Source organism: Schistocerca cancellata, chromosome 2, assembly GCF_023864275.1.
Source record: "Schistocerca cancellata isolate TAMUIC-IGC-003103 chromosome 2, iqSchCanc2.1, whole genome shotgun sequence".
Lineage (NCBI taxonomy): Eukaryota > Metazoa > Arthropoda > Insecta > Orthoptera > Acrididae > Schistocerca > Schistocerca cancellata.
In genome coordinates this window covers 504,212,871-504,226,670 of record NC_064627.1, presented here as the reverse complement: position 1 = coordinate 504,226,670, position 13,800 = coordinate 504,212,871, and the positions used below count along the sequence as shown (strand labels likewise).

At 44.0% G+C, this 13,800-nt stretch overlaps 1 protein-coding gene across 1 annotated transcript in view; it reads right to left on the bottom strand.

Moving 5' to 3' along the window:
* LOC126146398 (brachyurin-like) overlaps window positions 1–13,800 on the bottom strand; it is a 35,543-nt gene that overhangs the window by 17,574 nt on the left and 4,169 nt on the right. Inside the window, exons 2-3 of the mRNA XM_049915618.1 lie at window positions 10,510–10,609; window positions 4,118–4,268 (exon numbers count right to left, since the gene is read on the bottom strand). Of these exons, the coding sequence (XP_049771575.1) occupies window positions 4,118–4,268; window positions 10,510–10,609 (251 nt within the window). The remainder of the gene's footprint in view (window positions 1–4,117; window positions 4,269–10,509; window positions 10,610–13,800) is intronic.

The window sequence follows — 13,800 nt, the reverse complement described above, 5'->3', positions numbered from 1 at the left end:
AGAGAACTTTTAATGTGGTTCGATGAACCCTCTGCCAGGCACTTAAATGTGATTTGCAGAGTATCCATCTAGATAGATGTAGGCTAGATACGAAGAGCTAATGGATGATATACGTTAATAAATGCAATATATTGCGCATATATGGGAAAAGAAATCCTCCGCTTTACAAGTACAGTATTGGTGACAAATTGCTGGAAACAGTATATGCCGTAAAATAGCTTGGAGTAACTATCCAGAACGACGCTTGGAAGAATAAACCGCATAAAACAGCAGGAAAAGCGATTACCAGATCAATTAAAGAAGAGGCTGTACAACGCTTGTTCGACTGAATTTTTTAGTGGCGTTCATCGATTTGGAACCCTTGCCGGTAGGATTGACAGAAGAGGTAACGATCCAACGAAGAGCGCTGCTCTTGCGTCACGGGATCGTCTGGTTCGTGCGAGAGCGTGACAGAGATGCTCAATAAATTCCACTGGCAGACGCTGCAAGAGAGGCGTTGTGCATCGCAGCGAGGTTTACTATTGTAATTACACGAGAGTACTTTCTGGGAAGAGCCGAACAACATGTTATTTCCTCACTCATTCTCGCGAGATGAGCACTCCCAAAAAAATTCTGGAAATACAAAGGATTACCGAGAGTCACAATTCGCACTCGTCGTTCACAAATGGAGCAGGGAAGGGGACATCAGTTTGCGGTACCACAAATGCCGTTCGTCACCTTCTGGTAGCTTGAGGGGGGTGTTGATGTAGATGTAGAATCAGACGCCATGTGGTATGGTTTCAGAAAGTCGATTCTCTCTCGAGCGAAAGCGAGAAAACTACCTTGATCAACCGGGTGACTCGACTGTAAGTTCATCACCAAGGTGAAGAAGACGCTATATTCCTTCGGTTATTAAAAATGCTTCTATCGATTTGATTCATAACTCTTGAATTAGTGTCAGGTGGACTTTAGCAGTCTCCTAGCGCAACGGCTGGGTCCACACGCTAGCCTGGAATCCAAAGTTTGCATTTACTGGCACAGATCCTTTCTTGAACCCAAAATGCAAGTATGGCAACGATTTATGTGCCCAAAAGTTAGTTTACAGTGTGGTGTGAAGAGCTTTACTAGTGTTCCTTTGGGAAGACATTCCAACTGCTGTTCGTCAAGAAACTCCTGATGCAGTCCCACGTCAGATAGGAGAACTGTCCGAATGGAGCCTCAACAACAGTGGAAAATCCGGCAAGGTGATGAGCCTCAAGTGCACATTTCTGTACAATGTTCAGTTAGTCGCATGTGATAGGTTTCGACACTAAGATTAACATCTAAGTTGTCTTGTAAGGACATTATATGTATAGTAAGCCTGAACGCTATTATAGTCAAAGACTTTTTATTAAGTGCTACAAGTTTATTTCGGCTCCACTGCCATAGTCAAGCTACCTGCAAACATATGGAGTTGTTAGTGCATATATCTACGTCTATTCGTAACCAATAACCAGTCTGTATATATCTGTTATAGTACTTATTATCATAACAGAGTTAACGCTGTCGCTGTCTCATACTTTGTACTTCTGCATATCATAGGTGTAGTACTGACAAAACTGTGGCTCTCTAGATAAGTTATGGTTCAACAGTGGAATTTATTAAAAAAAATTGGTTCAAATGGCTCTGAGCACTATGCTGTGGTCATCAGTCCCCTAGAACTTGGAACTACTTAAACCTAACTAACCTAAGGACATCACACACATCCATGTCCGAGGCAGGATTCGAACCTGCGACCGTAGCGGTCACGCGGTTCCAGACTGAAGCGCCTAGAACCCCACGGCCACACCGGCCGGCGTGGAATTTATTGCTGAGCAGTATATACTGAGACCAATTTAATATTTTCCCTCAAATCACGACCCTTTCTGATGCGAAAAATTGTTGCCACGGACAGCTGGAGTGACTCTAGCGCTCCAATGGTGAGAAAGCAGTCACAAGCGTGTTAGTTTTTAAGTTTTTATACTTATTTAACAGAACAGTTGTTATACTTTAGCGTTCCATGCATTAATAAGTTACCAAGAGACATGAATTATCGTGAGGTACATGTAAAAACAGTAGAATCACATTGATTCAAATACATAAGCTACAACTCCTTCACTATGAAGTACTTTCGAATGTATCTACAGGGTGAAATTTACTGAACTATATGAAAGAAACGTAAATTAGTTAGAAACTATTGTGTGCACACACTTTATTCGACACGTATATTTAAATACAGATATTCGTATGTAGGTTATGACATGTTGGAATACGTGCCAAAACTGACGATGATGTGCTGCAGACGAATCGCGAAATTCTGCATGACCCGCTGACGTGTCGGAACATCGGAGCTGTAGATGACCTCCTGAATGGCTATTTTCAGCTGAGCAATGATGTTCGTGTTATTTCTGTACATATTGCCTTGAATATAGCCCCCAAAAAAGGAATGGCATGTCTTCATATCCGGGAATATGGCGGCCAATCGAGGCCCATGTCAGTGGACTCTGGGTATCCCAGACCCAGAACAAGTTGCCCCAAAGTTCCCCTCACACTTTCTTGCTTGGATGGGGTCGAGCTCTTTCTTGCATGAACCACATCTTGTCGAAATCAGGGTCAGTTTGGGTAATGGGGGTGAAATCACCTTCAAAACCTTCACTTACCGTTGGGTAGTCACGGTACCATCAAGGAATATCGCACCGATTATTCAGTGAATGGACATTGCACACTACACAGTCACCCGTTGAGGGTAAAGAGATCGTCCATCGCGAAATGCGGATTCTCAGTCCCCCAAATGCGCTAATTTTGCTAGTTGATGAAGCCGTTCATATGAGAGTGGGTTTTGTCTTTAAATCTCTAATCTAAACCACATTCATATCAAATTCCCGTTCGTCAATTCTGTGGACAATAATGTTGGTGGAACACAAATGCTGTCCCATGGCCCTGGTATATTTCTTTGGAGAAAATACTACTAGTGAGTCGGAACAACGGTTACAGTCGACTTCGACTCGCACACTTGTAGCTTAATCACAATCATCCAGCAATGGCTGCGAGAAAGAACATGCTAGGGTGTGCTGTGAAGATGTGCAGTTTTATTTCCCTTTTCGCAGTAAGTTTTAACAGAAAACAGGAAAGCTGTGTTATGGCTAACTTTATAGTCCTTCCTATTCGTAAATCAAAACAATGCGAAGTATCCAGTATATTTTGGACAAATTGCAGCATCGCTCGTAAATACCGAAATCCTTTATTTTGCAGATCGAGTTCTGTCACTGTAATCATCTGTAAAATAAAGGATTTCAGTATTTACGACCGGTCCTGCTATTTATCCAAAATATATTGACAACAATACGGGATTGGTGGACACGGTTCTCAGTGGAGTTAGACATCAATGCGAAATATTGTCATTAAAGATACTATCCTCACAGATCCAATAGCTGGTCTCTCTCATACCCAGTGCGTACGCCATGTATACCGATTTACCCATTCATTTCGACTTCTATTCTTAATGAAGGTTCCGTTTGTAATAAGAATACTTAAGGTAAGAGGAGATGAGCAAAAAATGAGGGAAGAAGTAGATATAAAGGAGGGATAGGAGGATGTGGACGGAGAGATGAGGGAGGAGGAGATGGATAGAGAGAGCGAGGAATAAAAGATGTACAGGGAGCAGGGGAAAGATGATGGACAGCTATAGGGGGAGAAGGAAGAGATGGTCAAAGGAAGTGAGAAGAGGAGAGAGAGAGAGAGAGAGAGAGAGAGAGAGAGAGAGAGCGAGAGGGGGAGAAGGAGACGTGTATACAATTCCCATACATGTTTAGGAATTGCAAGGACTGTCGAGTCAGCTAGTTATAAATATTTCCCGGGTCAGTTTCAGTTTGCCCCTTCTTCAGATTATCAGTAGCAAAAGTCACTGGGCCATCTGGCTCGGTATGTGGTTTGAAAAGGCTAATGTTATCCAAATATTTGTCGATCTACAATGAAGGTTGTTTAACAAGTAAGATTTCTTTATGTTGTTGATGATTAAGTGCGTCAGGGATTGGTATTATTTATTCCGTGCTTTGGTGATTACATTACTGTCTTTTACATACCGAACGCGCTAGTATTACTACAAAATGTGCATACTTACGCGTCGACGCAGTGTGCAGCGGTGAGGACGGCGGTGGTCGAGATGAGGGAGCCCCCGCAGAAACCGGAGCCATCGATCATGAGGCCCGCTTGGAACGGGAACTGGCCCTGCACGGCCTGCGAACCTTGCACCACGCGGTCTTCTGCGGATGCTGCGGAAAACAAGCGATCTCATATAGGAACTGGGAAAGAGGAATTCTTTGTCCAAGTGGTCACGACCGAATTCTCTTGGGCCGCGGAAGGGGGGGAGGGGGATGCCGGGGGTTACGGAGACCGGAAGAAGCGAACACTGCTCACTGTCGCCGCCTGAGTGGCACAACAAAGGGTGTGGATTGGTGTTGGGGAGGGGGGGGGCAAAGGGGGGGGGGGGTGAGATTTACTTTCCTCGTGCATTTGTGGCAGTATAAGTGTGTTTACAGTTCCGTATCGCGCTGCTATGACAATAAGAACTGTCACAGGAACTGCTTCGTCGCTGATTGCGAGATATATTAATTAAAAACGCAGCACAAAATTGCGCCAAAATCACTTCGTAATGGGTATTGCACAAACAGAAACGCCGTTTTTCAGATTGTTAATGTTGGCAGCGGTCGGACGCAACATACTCGCGGACCGAAGTCGACCCACTCCTACCGATCCAGTAGCAGTAGTTCAGAACGTCATAAACGAATAATGGAAGTATCTCACTGGTGTGATAAGAGAGAGGGGTTGGCAACAGCGGTAGTCGCGAGTTCACGTCTCTGTCCGCTAAGAAATCTTAATTTGTCAGGAAATTGTCAGCTAGTTATCTGTTAGTGGTCACCTTGTAACACTTATATCGATTAGTAGCAGGTTTATATCAGGTAACTATGTATCTACGATAATGGAGTTGTGTTCTTTGTTAGTTGAAGTCCTTGATTTGTGACAGGAAACTAGAGTTTTATAATGTATATATGGAAAAAGAAGTGTTTGGAACCATGACTTCCATCCTGATCATGAACCTATGCAGGGTCCTCCTGTTTCAAATGAACTAGTGATTTACTTATGTTGGTCAAATGTGCAAAGATTAGAAAAAGTTGAAGTTAAAACCAGAAAAGCAAAGTTGTTTAGAAATTTCCTAAACTGCTCTTAGTTTAGTGAAAATATCGTTTTGCAAAAATACAGTCCCAGATTGTGTATAAGTTACTGTCTAAAATAGCTGCTTCACAGGTGATGAAAGGGGCAAATAAGTTAAACTCATTTGAAACTTAATTTACTCTCGAGTACTATCATGGATGATTTGTTTTTTGAGTTGATTAAGTTCAATGTTGAATAATTTGCCTTGAAAAGTAAAATATAAACTATCTCAAGTGAAGTTAATAAGTGAATTTGTTTTAATTAGTCTTTTCAACTGAAATACTCATAGAGCTTAACTTGTGATATTATACCTGTTTATGGGTCCCCACCATGTTATCTTCATATTAGAAAGATAATTGGAATATCATTCCTACTAAGAAAATCAGATAGATATCTATTAATGGGGGGACAAACAGTGTAATTGTGATATTATTTAACTTTTTTTGTTAGTGGTTGTCACATGTTAGTTAAGTCAGAACCATCCCCCCCCCCTCCCCCCATGTCCAAAATTTAGTTCTGCACTTCTTGCAGTAACATTTCAGTACTGCTTCATGTAATAATTTCCAGTGTAACTGTTATTAGTATAACTTTGGTACATTTTTGCTTTCCATGATTTCCAGTTTGTGCATTATTGGTAACTGCTGCTACGCACAACTCGGAGTGGCCTGAGTCAGTTTGTATCCTGTGTGATATTCAAAGGAAAATATTAATGAAAGTAACTTCCACAACTAATATTCAATTTTCTTAAACATATATTTCCGAATTATTGGGCCTAATTTGGCGGTCGATCGTCCATTTTTTCATTCTTACATGAATTTTACTACTTTCGTTAACCCCAAAGTTAAAGTCTGTTTAGTTTTCTGTTGATTGCAATATACTCAGTATTACAGTCCGATACCTTTATCCATTAGATACACATGCAGTTAAAATTCCCAAATCCTCTCAGCGGGTAACATTAGCTTGTGTCACGACAGGTTAGTGTTACACGTGGCTTTTCCCGTGACAGGACTTAATGTTCGGTAGATAGGGAAGAGTGGCGTATAACGTATAACGAACTAGTGTTATAACATGGATGTCAACGAGTTAGTGAACGAGATCAAATTGATTTCATGCTTTAACAGTAAGATTGATTACTTTGGGGAGTGACAGCTCTTAGGCGGGTATGTGTAAGAAATTTGCACCATTCGTCTTTCCACTATAAAAGAAGGTTACACAAATATTACTTCAAATGTTGGTGAAAGCAGCTGAAGTTGATAAGACTTCACGAGAATTCGCGAAATTCCCCTGCGGACTCTGCAGTTGAGTCAACTTCAGTCATCATTTCTGAAGATCCCCTGAATAGAGAAAGGTAGAGTTGGCTTTCTTCAATTCTCCTTCTTCGTCCTCACCTTTTAGAATGCAGAGCAGCTAGTTCATGTCAACCCGTACTGAAATTTTGATTGAAAGTAGTCACGGTCACACTGAGACTGCCTGTTATAGCGTTTTACCTCTTGCAACCAAATGGTCACCTCTATACGATCTTATATGGAATGATCTAAAATTTCCCTCACAAAATTATAAGACCTGTAAAGGCGACCAAGTGGACAATATTCTGAATTAGAATCCATGTCCAGAAACGTATCGTTTCCACGCTACAGCTATTTGAAAACATGTTTGATGCAACAAGTTAGTCGTGGTGGGAGTGTTTACGTCGGATCGACTAATATCATTTGACGTCTGTTGTATCTTTCTGCCCTGGTTCGAGCCTCATTCATGTGTCTGTGACTGTTACAGCGACTGGCTGAGTACACGTTTGCAGAATACCAAGAGTATCTGTCAATGAGTTCTTTGGCTGTCAATGAATAGAACTGTAGAACATGTTATATACTCGGTCATGCCTAATAAATTAATTGTGAAAATGGTCGCGTTACCAACATGTTATCAAATGGCTGTAGTACGGAGACGGTACGTACCGAGACATTAGTTCCAGTTCACCATATTATCTATTCATTCCCCTCCAAAAATCCTAGGAGTTTGTAACGGCAGTTTTGGAGAATGCTGTTTATGTTAATAGCAGATCGTACGTGCCGTCAAAATGCCAAAACAAGTCCAAATGCAGCTTCGACTGTCATCCTTTTATTAATAACACAGTGATGGTTCGCGTTCACTCGACTTGTACTCATCATAAGTAAAGAATAATTGTCATTATTCGACGACGAAGACACATACTGAACAACTGCCTCGTTCTTCTCTGGGATATTGTCCTTAACAAAATGAGATTGTGTTACGTGTTAATCGACACGAACACTTTTCATACGAGGTTTTAAAGTCTCCTCACGTACATCGTAATGAATGGAAACAAAGTGAAACGAATTCACATTGTTCGATTTTTGAACTTGGTTGGTTCAAATGGCTCTAAGCATTATGGGACTTAACATCTGAGGTCATCAGGCCCCTAGACTTAGAACTACTTAAACCTAACTAACATAAGGACATCACACACATCCATGCCCGAGGGAAGATTCGAACCACCGCGGTTCCCATTCTAAAAGGATATTTTTGGCCCAGAAACGGGTGGTTCGGGCAAGAACCTCTTGTCGACTCCTGTTCACAAGTCTGGGTATTTTGACACTGGCCTCTCAACATATATGTTCCTTGCCCGTCATTTAATATTAACAATATTAGCTTATTCCCAAGAATAAGCAGCTTTCACACGGTTAATACTCGGCAGAAATGAAACCTGCATTTGAATCGGACTTCCTTATCTCTTGTGCAAAAAGGTGTGCAGTATACTGCTGCATCCATTTTCAATAAGCTACCACTCGAATTCAGAAATCTTTGCGGTAATCCACGAGCTTTCAAATCGAAACTGAAGAGTTTCCTCATAGGTCACTCCTTCTATTCTGTCGAGGAGTTCCTTGAAAAATTGAGCTGATTCTTATCGTATTGTTGATTGTATTTACTTAAACTTATGGACTGACGATTTTCGGGTTCATAAATATTTAATTTTATTTGTTATTACTTTTATGTTGTAATTTCATGTACTGACACATTCTATGACCTAGGAGATTTGCTCCTCAAATTGGTCCTACGGAACTTGACGTGTAAATAAATAAATAAAAGAAGAACTCACCAGTACAAAAGGACTCGGGGAGTATTTTGTTGTCTGTAGAGAAGAAATAACAGCGTAAAGAGTCGGTCGCGAGAGTTCACTGATTTCGAAAGTCAACTAGTTATTGGATGTCACCTGAGTAACAAGATCATCAGGGACATTTCAACACTTCGGAAGCTTCGGAACTAGACAATTGATGATGTGATTGTGAAGAGGCGATGTTAAGGAAAAACGACAACTGAACAAAGACCAGGCAGACTTCATGTACTGACAGGGACCGTCAAGCTTTGCGGATGGTGGTTGTAACAAATCAACAGTTTTCAACAGAAGAAATCACTCGTGAGTGTGAAAGTGGTATCAGCATTCCCTAGCTCAATGAATTGGGTAGGAAGTTAAAAACAATAAAGTGCAGTGGTTGAGGAGCTCCTCATCAGCCACACGTTTCTGTAATCAATGCTAAGTGGCGCCTGAGATGGTACAAACATCGACGCCATTGGGCAGTGGATGACTGGAAACGAGTGGTCTGGAGTGACGACTCACGTTATGCCCTGTGGCAGTCTGATGCAGGGTTTCGGTTTGCGAATGCCTGCAGAACTTTACCTGACATCACCTGTGGTGCCAACAGTCAAATACGGAAGAGATGGTGTTCCGGTATGGGCATCTCTTTTTCAATTATGGCGTGTTCCTCACACTGTGCTTAAGAAAAAAGTTGTGAAAAGATATGAACACATTTCACAGCATTGTGTTCTTTGTACCGTAGAGGAACAGTTCGGAGACTTTATTGTTTACATGAGCGACACAATGGAGCCTAGTATAAAGCAACATCTGTGAGGCAATGGCCTGGAATGATCTAGCCTGTCCCAAGTCCGGACATTTGGGTGAGATAGAACGTCGACGCCAGAGCCCGACATCACTACCTTCTCTAGTTTAAAAATGGGCTGCCATTCGTCTACAGACAGACGTCTCACTGTTATACTTGCTATAACAATACAAAGGTTTTCACAGTTCCTTTTAGTTATTCTGACGATCGCATTTTCGTCGAGACGGTCTTATGTGTATGTGGCTGACGTAGAGCTTTGGCAGCCTGCACAGTGAACTTCATCTGACTGTGTCACCTAATCTGATGATTTCTAACAACGACGAAACGCATTGTTGTTAAATAAAAATGACTTCGCAACCAAGATTATTTTATTTTTAATATAGGAATTGATAGTGGTTCACATGGTTCAAAAGGCTCTAAGCAATGTGGGACTTAACATTGGAGGTCATCAGTCCCCTAGACTTAGAACTACTTAAACCTACCTAACCTAAGGATGTCACACACATCCATGCCCGATGCAGAAATCGAACCTGCGACCGTAGCAGCAGCGCTGTTACAGACTGAAGCGAGTAGAACCGCTCAGCCATAGCGGCCGGCGAATTGATAGTGTGTTGAAAGGAATGTTATTAAATGAAAATTAGTGAAACTAAAACGAAGGTACTTGAATTAAATTAGGTGATGCTGGGAGACTTAAGTTTGGAAATGAGACTCTAAAAGGGCCAGATGATCTTTCTTATTTTGGTAGCAAAATAAGTGATGACGACCCAGGTGGAGGGAATATATAATGCAGATTGCAATTACAAGAAAAGCGTTTCTGAAAGTGGGAAATTTCTTAGCATCGAACTTGGATTTAAATGTTAAGAAGTGTTTTCTGAAGGTATTAAAATGGAGTTTAGTGTTGTACATAAGTGTATTGCGGACACTCAACAGGTCAGACATTACGAGAGTTGAAGCTTTTGAGATGTGGTGCTACAGCAGCACGCTGAAGATTTGATGGGCAGATCAGTCAACTAATGAGGAGGTACTGAATCATATTGGGAAGAAAAGCGATTTGTACTACAACTTGACAAAAAGAGGCGATCCGTTCATAGGATCAGTCTGTGGTATCAAGAATTAGTCAGTTTGGTGACGTAACTGGTGTCGGGTAAAAATTGGAAACCAAGGTTTGACTACATTGAGCAGGTTCAAGTAGATGTAGGCTGCAGCAGTTATGCAAGGACGAAGGGTTTTGCACAGGATGGACTAGTGTGGAGAGCAGCAGCAAACCAATCTTCGGACTGAATTGATTGCAACAGGTTCCGCATGTTGTGAAAAGTCCGTACTTGGAACCAAAGATGTAACTACTCGCGTAGATTTTATCGTTCTCTCACGCACTCACTGTGTCACTTACCAGGGATCCTCTTGGCTGCAGGGGGAGAAGGCGGCGCACGCGGCAGCTTCCTGAGGTGCGACTGGGAGTGCAGCCTGCCGGGCCGCCGCGGGTCCGCTGCCTGGAAGACAAGTCAGTGGTCAGCACAGGACATACGTAACCAGGCAGGGGACCGTCTTGAACCTAGTCGTGACTTAACTATTGTACGTCCACCGATACCAGAAATCTACACACCGGTGTGTCAGACCCACCATACTTGCTCCGGACACTGCGAGAGGGCTGTGCAAGCGATGATCACACGCACGGCACAGCGGACACACCAGGAACCGCGGTGTTGGCCGTCGAATGGCGCTAGCTGCGCAGCATTTGTGCACCGCCGCCGTCAGTGTCAGCCAGTTTGCCGTGGCGTACGGAGCTCCATCGCAGTCTTTAACACTGGTAGCATGCCGCGACAGCGTGGACGTGAACCGTATGTGCAGTTGACGGACTTTGAGCGAGGGCGTATAGTGGGCATGCGGGAGGCCGGGTGGACGTACCGCCGAATTGCTCAACACGTGGGGCGTGAGGTCTCCACAGTACATCGATGTTGTCGCCAGTGGTCGGCGGAAGGTGCACGTGCCCGTCGACCTGGGACCGGACCGCAGCGACGCACGGATGCACGCCAAGACCGTAGGATCCTACGCAGTGCCGTAGGGGACCGCACCGCCACTTCCCAGCAAATTAGGGACACTGTTGCTCCTGGGGTATCGGCGAGGACCATTCGCAACCGTCTCCATGAAGCTGGGCTACGGTCCCGCACACCGTTAGGCCGTCTTCCGCTCACGCCCCAATATCGTGCAGCCCGCCTCCAGTGTTGTCGCGACAGGCGTGAATGGAGGGACGAATGGAGACGTGTCGTCCTCAGCGATGAGAGTCGCTTCTGCCTTGGTGCCAATGATGGTCGTATGCGTGTTTGGCGCCGTGCAGGTGAGCGCCACAATCAGGACAGCATACGACCGAGGCACACGGGGCCAACACCCGGCATCATGGTGTGGGGAGCGATCTCCTACACTGGCCGTACACCACTGGTGATCGTCGAGGGGACACTGAATAGTGCACGGTACATCCAAACCGTCATCGAACCCATCGTTCTACCATTCCTAGACCGGCAAGGGAACTTGCTGTTCCAATAGGACAATGCACGTCCGCATGTATCCCGTGCCACCCAACGTGCTCTAGAAGGTGTAAGTCAACTACCCTGGCCAGCAAGATCTCCGGATCAGTCCCCCATTGAGCACGTTTGGGACTGGATGAAGCGTCGTCTCACGCGGTCTGCACGTCCAGCACGAACGCTGGTCCAACTGAGGCGCCAGGTGGAAATGGCATGGCAAGCCGTTCCACAGGACTACATCCAGCATCTCTACGATCGTCTCCATGGGAGAATAGCAGCCTGCATTGCTGCGAAAGGTGGATATACACTGTACTAGTGCCGACATTGTGCATGCTCTGTTGCCTGTGTCTATGTGCCTGTGGTTCTGTCAGTGTGATCATGTGATGTATCTGACCCCATGAATGTGTCAATAAAGTTTCCCCTTCCTGGGACAATGAATTCACGGTGTTCTTTTTTCAATTTCCAGGAGTGTATTTACCAGGGGCTTCCAGGAGATAGTCAGCAGATTTTTTTTAGTATTGTTAGAGGCAACATCGATGTTTCTTTTTTTGCTGTATGTGTTACTTATGGTGTGTTCGTTAGTGCAGAGGTCAAGTGGTGTTCCACGAAAGGTTAGTAGCGTTGTATCCAGAGCGCTGGAGCGATACATTGGAGGATGGATAAACCGTGCAGGTGTCAATAAGGCTGGTGCAAGTAAACATAATCAACAGTTGAACCTTGTACATCTTACCTGCTACGATCAGCGGTGGGCGTTTAATGTTAACTCTTATACTCACTTCTCCTACGATGATACCAACCAATGCTCTATGAATTATGGCACTAGTGATCTATTGCGTCCTATGTTTCCTGATCAGCACCATCGCCAAGCTATTGATGTGATTGCAAATGGACCACGACTAGTCAATCAAAATTTCACTGGTTTGTGAGCCCATTGTTAGCGTTCCTGCGTCGATGCAAATTAATTGTTGTTATCTAACAGTAGCATGTAAAGCGTCTAGCTACACGATGGTCCACTTATCTGCTGTTACAGTGGCAAGTGAAACTCAAAATACTCTACAGCTGAGTAATGCTTGGATACACGCTTTTCTACACTATGATGTAATGCCTTAATTATCGCGGAGCCGTCTGTACGAAACAGTACAACATCACTTCAAACTCTGTGCAAAGCAAATGGTTCAAATGGCTCTGAGCACTATGGGACTTAACTGCTGAGGTCATCAGTCCCCTAGAACTTAGAACTACTTAAACCTAACTAACATAAGGACATCACACACATCCATGCCCGAAGCAGGATTCGAATCTGCGAGCGTAGCGGTCGCGCGGTTCCAGACTGTAGCGCCTAGAGCCGCTCGGCCACCCCGGCCGGCTGTGAAAAGCAAAAACGAATAAAAATAGCAGTATAGTATACGTAACTTGCAAAAAGAAAGTTAGGAAACGACACTTCTAGACACGAGACTGCATACACAAACGATGTCGCTAACGCTCATTTTTGTGTGTGGTGTTAGACTCGGAAGTCCAATTTCAGATAATCAAAGAATTTTCAGAGGTATTATTTGCCCCGAAACGGGAAAAAGAGATGGTGGCGTACGAGTTACTGATAAACATATTTTCACCAGTGTTCTGCATTGTATTCCAAATCTCGCAGCAGTGTGTCATGGTCTTAATAGAGAATAAAAACATTAAAGAGAAACTACTGGTAAGGCAGAGGAAATACTCGATATAAACTCGCACACATAAACGCCACACTGTGCAGACAATCAATTACAGACGTCAGAGCGAACCACAGCGCTCTGTATGAATGGGTGGTGAGCTTCGCGGCAAGTGATGCGCACATGGACTTGCTCTAAAGACCAGCAGGACAGCAATGAGGCATGGACAAAGAAGTCTCCTCCTGAGGCCGTCGGGGGCAAACCGCACCATGTCAGCAGAGGCGGTATGTGCGGTGTTGGGTGTCTTCCCAATCGACATAAAGATCAGACATGGGAGCGCATGCTACTGGTTAAAGGAAGTCGTGAAAAAATCAAGGAAATAAAAGCGGAAGGCATCGAACATTTGATGGCTGGTTGTCTGGCAACAGGAGACAATGGACGTGATGTGCACAACTTTTTCCCGAACGTCGGGGAACGGTTACGGGTGAATCATGCCAGCTATGTCAATCCCGG